This window comes from Miscanthus floridulus, unplaced genomic scaffold (genome assembly GCF_019320115.1).
Source record: "Miscanthus floridulus cultivar M001 unplaced genomic scaffold, ASM1932011v1 fs_146_1_2, whole genome shotgun sequence".
In the NCBI taxonomy this organism is placed as follows: domain Eukaryota; kingdom Viridiplantae; phylum Streptophyta; class Magnoliopsida; order Poales; family Poaceae; genus Miscanthus; species Miscanthus floridulus.
The window spans coordinates 9,054-19,002 of record NW_027096267.1 but is presented as its reverse complement, the minus strand read 5'-3'; the positions used below and the strand labels follow the sequence as shown (position 1 = coordinate 19,002).

The window sequence follows — 9,949 nt, the reverse complement described above, 5'->3', positions numbered from 1 at the left end:
CACGGTGGCGGGGCCGACTGCCTCCGTTGGCTCCTGCGGCGTGGCGGTAGAGCTGCCCGCCTCTGTCGACACTCGGGGTAGGCCGACGGCGCGTCCCGCCCCTATCGGCTCCCCGAAGTGCCCTCCCCTCTGTGGAACGGGAAGGGCCCCAACGCCTGCAAGGACAAGCCGATACCTGTCAGCTCATCCTCACTCTCTAGGCTATCCCATTCGACATCATCGGTTGTCCCCATCACCTCGTCATCATCATCATCGTCGTCATCATCATCGGTGTCCTCCCCTCGGTCCTACGCCCGCTGCCTCCTTTCCTGCTTCCTCTTCTTGTCCGCCTTGGCCTTCTTCTGCCGTTCGGCCTCTACGCGATTCGCTGCCATCACTGCTGGATCCTTCGGCAGCGGCGCCGGGTGACTCGTGAGGATGAGGTCCCTCGGCTGGTCCCGCCCCCCTCCAAGGCCAGTCTTAAGGGGTCGGGAAATCAATTGGAAAAAGGCCGGAGAAAGAGAGACTTACAAAGACAATGAAGCCTGGTTCCGGTCGCATCGAAGGATGCCCTGGCATCGGGTAAACATAGTCGAGGGCAGCGCCCGTGACATCCTTCAGGGGCTCCATCGCCTTCTTAAGGCATTGCGCGATCTCGGAGTTGGCAAGCGGCCCCTCGGCGAGCGTCGTTCCATCGAGCAATGCCCCGGGCGCCATCGCGTATAGCGGGAGCGCGCGAGTCATCAACGATGCCACTCTTCTCGCGTGATAGGTCCCGATGACGCCCGACCCCTTTAGGCCGCTCTCCTTCAAGATGCGGATGGCAGCGATGTGGTCGTGGATCTTCTTCTTGTCCTTCTTCGAGACACCCTACTTCCTCCATGGCTTCGGGGCCTCTTCGATCAAGCGCCCCGTGAACTCTGGCAGAGGGGCGGCGGCGGCGTTCTTGAGATAGAACCACTGCGAATGGCACCCCTTGTTGGACGTCGAGAGCCGCATCGACGGGTACTCGTCGACCCGGTTGTTCCGAAGCTGGATGCTGTCGCACCCTATCGGCATGTGCAGATCTGGCCTGTCGCTTTTCTCCCTCTTCTTCTGGAGGTTGACGGCGAAGAAGTACCGCCACAGATCAAAGTGAGCGCAATCCCCAGAAACCCTTCACACAGCGCGACGAACGCCGCCATGTGCTGGATCCCGTTGGGGTTGAGGTGCTACAACTCGATCTGATAATAATGCAGCAGCCCCCGAATGAACTTGTGGGCAGGGGCCTAAGGAAAGTCTTCATATTTGTACCCGAATGATGTCTTTTTCCCATCAGATTTCTTCTATCAAGTGCACAATCAGATTGTATTTTAGCCTCTATTTTAAACAGTTCAAGACACTGTTTATAGTCTGCAATGTGAATAGGTGACTCCGTTAAAGATCTTTGTTTTTTTTTAAAAAAAATTGTAGTGCCTCTTCATGCACATTCGATTTCGATTTCTAAATAGGTAGGTGACCAGATTAGAAAAGCAAACTACATGATCGAGATTATACAGAATTCGGGACATGACTGGCATATACTCCCTCTGTTCCGACATTGTCCAGATTCATAGCTAAAACGACATCCTTTTTGGCTATATCCTTTTTTTGGACGGAGGGAGTAGGGGTTTAATGGAATTATGGACACATTAAGCAGATAATTTAATAGAAATAAGTAGCGACGAGACCTCTAGCGGCAATTTCTGTTTCAGAATTGTTTTTTAAACTCTTTGGGAACTGTAAATGATTAAACATTTCACTACCTTCTGCCTAGGCTATAAGCCTATAAGCCATCAGCCTACTTGAGTAACTCTTTGTAAGTCCTTCATATGTTGCCGTTGGAAATATCAAGCTTGTTGGCCCTTCTGTGCTAGTAAATCCGCTACCAGCCTTAAAGTTTGGTTGCCATTTGTATGCTATGCAGTTACAGTTACAGTGCCCAGCCTGTTTCTTCTTTTCCTTTTGTTTTCCTCTTTTTTTCTCTTTTTTTTTTGTTTGTGATAAAGTAGTCAGCCTGTTTCGGTACCTACATTTCGCAAAGCTTTTTTAAAGGCAGTCACAACCATAATATTAAATTTCTCCTAGTGAGGTAGGGTTCTCTTAGTATTTTGGTATTTAAAATTTAGTATAAATTTTTTCTACTAAATGTCTTCTAATGAGATTTCTATGTGCTATGACTAGTGGTAGTGTTTTACTACTACTTAAAAGAGTCCATTAAGTACATTGTCATTTTTCACGGAACACTGAAACACTCCATGTAGGTGCTGTTTGTGAATATACTTGATCCTTTCCAAACACCAACCGGAAATTGCTGAAATATCTAGTTTTTGAAGAAAAGTTTGTGGCGGTTATACAAGTTTGTGTAAGGCATTCATTTAGGGTCTATCAGTTTCACTTTTCTTCTTAGTTGATTTTTATTCCTGCCATCTCAAGTATGAACTATGAAATGCACTACATGTTCCATCAACTAATTACAAACGTAAACTAAAAGATCAGGACTTATTGCCTCTTCTCTTGAACTGTTTTTATGTTCAAATTTCATGATTGTTGCCCTCTTCTCTTGGATTATTTTATGTGTTGCGTATACTTTTGCCTTAACAATTGCTCTTCAGTACCGATGACAAGTATCTGCTTTGCAGAATATCTGACTTCTGTTGATAAGGATGCTGCGGAAAAGCTTGTTAAAGTTCCTATTGGAATGTCAATGCTAGAGGCTCCTCATGAGAATGACATAGAACTTGAAGGTCATTTGCTGCTTTTAAAAGCTTTGTTCATTTTGTTTTTAGTTCTTCTTTAGATGGAGAATGACACAAAACTTGGGCTCTTCCGATCCCATTGAGAATGACAAAACTATATAGCAGGACTCCAAAACTTGGCCAAAGTCGTTATCAGCACAGCATTCTGGTGAGTTTTAGAGTACCCAAAACTGTTTACATATCTAGAAGCTGAGCTTTGCTTTACTTTTTCAAGAGAAGTAAATGCAGAGATATTGAAGCTGACAAGCTTTACCAATAAAGTAAGTGCAATACATGTTGAATCCTTTCTGTTTGAGTAGCTAATGGCTTGTTTTAAAAAAAATGTTTCAGGAAGGAAAATCAGGGGCTGCTAGGATTGGTTCTACTCTTAAGCATAGTGCTCGCAACCTAGAACTGAATTTTCTTTTGTGCCCAAAACAGTACTCTGCACAACAGCATAGCACCAAATAATTCCAAGATACAAAACAGCTCACAAGTACCATAGAGCAACTTAACCGCCAATGCATGCTATTACAAAATATAGCACCAAATAATCCCAAGATACAAACGTTACATCACAAGACTTCGGCAAGCCACAGGTTATGGAGATGGTGATACCAATCGAAGGTGTTATTGCATCTAAAAGAGCACGACTTTCTTTCCCCGACAGTAACTGTATCTCCTCCTGCGACCAGATTTTGTTACAAAGCCCAACTCATCATCATCATCAGATTTATCCTCAGGAAGGCACCAACAAGGCATTGGCACAGGCCACCTGCAGTTGAGTTCAATGAAATAATTCATATGTCCAGAACTTAACCCTAGCTTACTATATAACGACTACCAACCTGTTTAACTTAGTTTTGTCATCATCATCCAATTTCCACGAAAAAGGTACACCGTCATTGCCAACTTCACCAAGTTTACTGTCAAACATATCAATAAAAATATTATGCTTCACCCAAAGCAAGATTCTTAAAATGTTACCCAAAAAAACATGTGTTATATGCAATACCTTTTTGTCTCAAACCGCGCTAGAATTATGCAAATTTCGTCCCAGTCTAGGTAAGGAGTTCCTATTCTCTTGTCATAGAAATTCATGCCAATGACATCCCCATCGAAATTAACAAGAGGGCCTCCAATCCCAGCCTAACAAGTTGACATGAACAAGCTGTGATTTCTGTTGCTAGCCAACTCATTCAGATGTAACTATTCTTTGTTCAGAATACAAGGAATATTTTCTATCCAAATCCAAGCACTGACCATTGATTAATCTAATCATATCTAGGTTTTGTCAAAAAATAATGGCTCCCTTAGGAAGAGCTGGCTGCGGCTGCAGCAGACAACCAGTAAATTAGCAGCAGCAAGCAGTGAAGTTGCAGCAGCCACAGTAACTGCAGCCAGGTAAGGCAGCCGATTTTCAGCTGGTAGGTCTGCAGCCGCTGCCAATCAGCAACAGCAAAAGCACAAACGAACAGGCTGAACAATACAGTTAGATTCATATTCCAAAATGCTCTCATGACCATGTAGCAAAATAATGTCACGGGAATTTATAGTCAAAGCTCACTTTTGGACAGTCAGATTACACCTTATGAAAAAAGGTGGGGAGTTATTTACTATCACTGTGAAAAAATAGGAGATTACCTTACTGATTTTACACGTGGAACGAACAAGGAAATCGCAATCAAGTGTTCCTGACCAGGAAACCAGTTCCCCACAAGTAGCCATTAGTGCGCCTGATTTGAAGCAACGCCCTACAGCGGCTACTTTGCCAGACTCCTCCCAATCAAGCAGCGTTTTTAATGGACGAGGAGCAGAGTAATCCTTGACACTGACTAGAGCTACATTGTAATGTAGACTGTAATGTTGTAGTGTCCCTTCTCTGAATTGGTCTTGGTCGTTAAGCTTAAGCAATACTTCAATCTGCAAATAATACAGTGATGAGACTTAACAGCATCTTAAAAGGAACAGTAGTCACAGAGAACACAATGAGTACCAACCCTCAAGTTTTCAATAGTCTTGTTCTCGTCACTAGAATTTCTAACCAAGCTCGCTGATGTTAAAATTATTGTAGATCCATTCCATTCAATAAAAAACCCTGTGCATGCAAAAAACCTTTTTTCTCCTGCGTGCCATGATTCTGGTTATCAGCTAGTTGTAACAAAAACAGAGACGAAATAGTAAATGGCACATCATTGTAATATCACCACTGAATGAAGCCAGTGCAACAACATTGTCATTTATGTTAGAAGCTTTTTCACCAAATTTTCTCCAGACACCTTCACCATGCATGTCACCAAAAGTCTCTTCAAAAGTATTAACCAAAAACACACCAGCTGGAGAAAGATACATTGTAGAAGAGTTGTTAGTGGCACAGGAGAGCTGTAAAAGGTCAGCAAATTTAGAAGCACCGACTCACCTGACATTTTTGGTGGTAACTTAGGGTAATCCGTGGATTCTAGATCTAACTGTTCCTGGTTGAGAAAATCTCCATGTACTGGTGCAACAGGGTCAAGTGATCAGCACTGACATACACTAATACTATACACAGAAAGTAAATTCACTTAAATTCTGCAATAATGATCAGGATGTAGCAATAGTCATATAATGACAACAGCCTGAGCAAGAATTAACATTAGAATTAAGCAGCGTGCATGAACATACCCAATAATGATGCTAACTGATAAGACCTAACAATAAGTGAAAGGGCCAGACTAGTTGATATATAAATGAAAATGCTAAACTTGCACTTCTAAACACATACCACTACAAACTGCAACAATTTGCATAATACCACAATGTTAAGCAGTGCCTGTGTGCTCACCTTTTGGATGGCTGTTAGATTTCTCAGCTAAGGGTCTTGCTCCAGACCTGCAGAACATAAAAATGATTAGTTGACTACTAGCCTAAAAGGCAAATGGATCAAACCAGTGCATTAATACACAAAATGGTGCCAAAACCTACATAGATAGAATCATAGGCAAGGAACAAGATAGTTAAATGAGGACCTCAAGTCGTGTGGAAAATGTTTCATGAAAACATGATCATAATGCACACTCCAATAAGAAAAACATACAGTTTTCAAATTGGCACAAGATATATGATAAATGTAGTACAGGACAACTGTGAATTTGTGACACGTGCCAAAGGTCGGCAAATAAAAATTTTGGTTGAGGTGGCAAAAGGGCTTACCTAACATCTTTAGGAGAAGAGATAAGATACAAATAACGTAGGTGAACTAATCAAGGGCACACATCAATTAGACATACCTGCGAACCTTCAAAGTTTTTGACTGTGCACGACCAGTCTTCTTTTGCTGGGATGTCCAGTAATGTTCCAGATGCTTGAGAATTGTACCACATGGTATGAAAACAGCTCTTCTCATAGTCAGAAAAAGGTTCATGCCAACAAAGTTCCCGTCAACAGAAAGAAGTGGTCCACCTTCCCAAGCCTAATAACACAATAAAGGTGACAGACACATTACAGGTTACATTTGAACAAAATGAAGTTGTATAGGACAAGAGTTAAATATAAATTAAAAAACATTTTTTACTGCCTACAGCAGCAATAATGGAAGCAGCAGCATGCATAACAGAAATAGAATAGAATGCTTGTATCTTCATGCAAGTGTACCTTAGAGAATTTACAATCAAGATCTTCATCATCCTCACATACCCTTGAATCACCATTCAATCCCACACTCCTGACCATCATTTCACCAGAGACGTCACGCCCTACAACTAATACCTCACTATGAGGCAGAACTTCCCGTGCATGGTTGAAAAGTCCAACCTGAACATCAACAAAGGTACGGACATTGACAACAGCAAAGTTGCGATCTTTATCAAATTCAGCCACAAACCCAATAAACACTTCATTGCCTTCATGACGGACTTCAATCTACAAAATGATAAGGCAAGAAATGAGCATAAAATTATCTAAGTAAACAAATTAGTGAAGAATGATCGTCAGCGCCAACCTTGAAGTCATCATGGTCTTTGTTTGTAAGATTGAGAGCTCTAACCAAACTTGCAGAAGTCAGAAACCTTGTAAGGTGGCTCCCCTGGCATTCCATAGCTATGCCCGAACATGAAAACAAGATTGTATCTCCTACATAAGATCGCAATTTAAATCATTTATAGCTGGATGAGTTTCAATATATATTAGTTGGAAGGCTAGGAAGACTAAGCATGTATAATTACCATCGCACAAAGTAATTGAGGCAACACTTCTAGACAAATATAACTTTAGCTCATCACTCAGCCCAGTCCAAATATCTTTGTTAGAGAAGTGACCTAGTTGAAGGAAATAAACCATTAAGGCAACTGTGAATAATCAAATAAAGCTGTTTAATGTGTGGGAAAACCTAGCAGAAAAGAGGAAAATCTAGCAGACCTGAGACCCATTCATCCTTGCAAACTCTTCTGTTCTGAGCGCTTTCAGTGAGATCACCACCACCCCTCTTAGCTTTGCGCATCCTCTTCATAACTGAAGCAGAACTTTCTTTTAGAAATAAAACAGAGGAGCAAAATTTGGGATCATAAACGGAGAAGAAACAATATAAAACTATAACCAAGAAACAATATGCAGCCACACAAATGAAAAACCTCTCATTCTTAAGATTTGCTCTTATCCGTCTAGAAGAGGCAATGCAAACATGTAGAGAGGTTTTGTAACAGAAAAGGCAGGTGGGGGCAATGGAGCCTAGTGAGAAACAAGTTCTTGATAATTCAAAAGAGGAACACTATAGAACTGATGATCTGAAACTGCACAAGGAATCCCGTGTAGTGCTCTTATTCTGGTAGCGCTGCTTGTTGATTAGCAATCATACTAGATTCTTTAAGCGGGTTTATAAGCAAACATTGCATACTTGAAAAACTCTTGTTATTAAGATATCCTCTTGTCCATCTAGAAGAGGCAATGCAAACAAGTAGAGAGGCTTTGTAACAAATAGCTGCATGCTGCACTGAAACAAGCTCTTGATAATTCAAAAGAGGAACAATACAGAACTGATCTGAAACCGCACAAAGGTATCCCATGTAGTGCTGTTACGAAGGCGATGCACGTACTTGGCGTCCGGCGTTACAGCACGGGGCAGGGCGGGGCGGGGCGGGGCGGGGCGGCAACCCTAGCAGCTCCGGCTGTCGCTCGCCAGGAGAGGGGAAGGAGGGGGAGGAGGAGTGACGGGGCCAGGCGCTTCCAGAATCCAGATGAAGGGGCGAAATATCAAGCATAAAATTCCATATTTAGAGCATCTCCAAGAGTTCCCCAATTTTTTTCTCCTAAAAACTTGTAGTTTAGCAACTCCTAAAAAAATATTAGAAGGGGAAAAGATAGTCAACTCCAAAAGTTTCTCCTAATTGTTTCTCCTCGCCAGTCGCCTCTGGCCTTGAGCCAGCTCCTGCGTGCGGCCATGGAGAACGGCGAGGGAGGGGGAGGACCGAGCTCGCTCTAGGCAGGACCGAGCTCGCTCTAGGCTCTCCTCGCCAGTCGCCTCTGGCCTTGAGCCAGCTCCTGCGTGCGGCCATGGAGAACGGCGAGGAAGGGGGAGGAGGAGGGGAGTACACCAAGGACGGCTCCGTCGACCTCCGCGGCAACCCCGTCCTCCGCTCCAAGCGCGGTGGCTGGACCGCCTGCACCTTCATTTTTCGTCGTCAGAGAGATTCAGAGTCAGCTAGCGGCACTCTCTCGTTTCTCTGGCCGGCCGGCCGGCGGCAATGTTTCGCCGCCGGGATTTGCTTCGCGTGCCCATGGGCCATGGATCTATGACTATGCTACGCATGCATATGCAGTGTACGAGCTGTTCGAGCGAATGGTGTACTACGGCGTGGCGGCGAACCAGCGCGGGGGACGGATACGCGCGACGGGAGCAGCGCGCAAAGTTACGCGGAAGGGGAACCAAAAAAATTTTGCATAGTAACTGTCGTATCGAATCTTGCGGCACATGCATGGAGTACTAAATGTAGACGAAAAAAAAACTAATTACACAGTTAGTCGAGAAATCGCAAGACGAAACTTTTGAACCTAATTAGTCCATAATTAGACACTAATTACCAAATACAAACGAAATGCTACAGTGAGCCAAAATCCAAAATTTTTTGATCTAAACGCACCCTAAATACTAGGAGTTCTTTTTAGAGGGATTTTTTTTCTTTCTAAAAAAAATAAAGATTAGGAGGATGTTTAGGAAACTTTTAGAGATTTAGCATAACAAGGGTTCCTAAAATCTTTTTAATATAGCATTATTAGATTTAATTTATGAGGGGAAAAGACCATTTACACCTGTTTCATTTGTAGCACCATCAATATGTTAAAGATGATATTTTATTGCACTCTTTTTGAAAAGGAACTTTTTTAGATCATTAATATTTTTTGGAGTACATTTTTTGCACATATTATTTATGGTTGTACAATTTTGTGGATAATAATAAATTTTTAACGTACATCAAGAATTGTCGTAAATAATATGTGCAAAAGAATTGTACTACCAAAAAATATTCATGGTCCAAAAAATTGTATTGCCAAAAAATGTTAAATTTTGTATTAAAATGATATTGTAAAAAAAAATAGCATACCAAACGGACATCAAGAATTGTCGCAAAATAATATGTGCAAAAGAATTGTACTACTAAAAAATAGTCATGGTCCAAAAAATTGTGTTGCCAAAAAATATTTAATTTTGTATTAAAATGATATTGTCAAAAAAAATTGTGCAATAAAATTTAATAGTTAACGCATTGATGTGACTACGCATGTAAATAGGGAGAAAAGACCAGTTAGACGGTGTTAGAGGTTACATCTAACGGCAGTGCTATACAGGGAATCAAAAATAAATCCAATGTTATATTAAGAAGATTTTATCTTTCGGTGATAAATAAGTAACCATGTCACATTTCGATGCTAAATAGGGAATTTTCTCAATACGTAATGCTACGGCACGTTTTAGGTCTACGAGCAAATCACAGCTACCGGATCAGTGTTAGATGGACGGGATTTGTGCTGGAGCCTATCAGCTAGACTGAGTAGCGGTCTAGTCATTTTGTGCGGTAACAACACTTGATTATCTTACAAATTATCACGTTGATTGTCCCGTACAACGTGATTAAAGTACGTGTACTTCGCTCGTAGCATAAAGACTTTCCCTTCTCTGGAGGCGCTTCCGTAGATGGCTTCCAGGCTCCTACGGCGGCCAGGTATGACCACTGTCAGGATTT

The 9,949-nt window shown here is 42.2% G+C and overlaps 1 protein-coding gene across 3 annotated transcripts; it reads right to left on the bottom strand.

Moving 5' to 3' along the window:
- Positions 1 to 3,193: 3,193 nt before the first annotated feature.
- On the bottom strand, positions 3,194 to 8,611 carry LOC136530487 (uncharacterized). 3 transcript variants are annotated; one of them, XM_066523219.1, is made up of 15 exons: positions 7,805 to 8,611; positions 7,606 to 7,701; positions 7,131 to 7,223; positions 6,938 to 7,030; positions 6,715 to 6,845; positions 6,369 to 6,635; positions 6,005 to 6,186; positions 5,560 to 5,606; positions 5,155 to 5,232; positions 4,943 to 5,071; positions 4,736 to 4,860; positions 4,380 to 4,658; positions 3,751 to 3,884; positions 3,584 to 3,661; positions 3,194 to 3,510 (listed from the first exon to the last, which is right to left on the bottom strand). In XM_066523219.1, coding segments are annotated over exons 1-15 (1,869 nt in total). In that variant the 5' UTR covers positions 7,806 to 8,611; the 3' UTR covers positions 3,194 to 3,374. The 3 variants fall into 3 exon arrangements, with proteins under 3 accessions (XP_066379316.1, XP_066379317.1, XP_066379318.1); XM_066523220.1 differs by having other exon boundaries at positions 4,946 to 5,071; XM_066523221.1 differs by lacking the exon at positions 7,606 to 7,701 and having other exon boundaries at positions 7,805 to 8,610.
- Between the last annotated feature and the right edge of the window lie 1,338 nt (positions 8,612 to 9,949).

Coding starts and splice junctions, on each gene's coding strand:
- LOC136530487 (XM_066523219.1), bottom strand. Junction 5,607..6,004: donor AAAACTTTGAAGGTTCGCAG/GTATGTCTAATT, acceptor TATGTTCTGCAG/GTCTGGAGCAAGACCCTTAG. Junction 3,662..3,750: donor GCGCGGTTTGAGACAAAAAG/GTATTGCATATA, acceptor TATGTTTGACAG/TAAACTTGGTGAAGTTGGCA.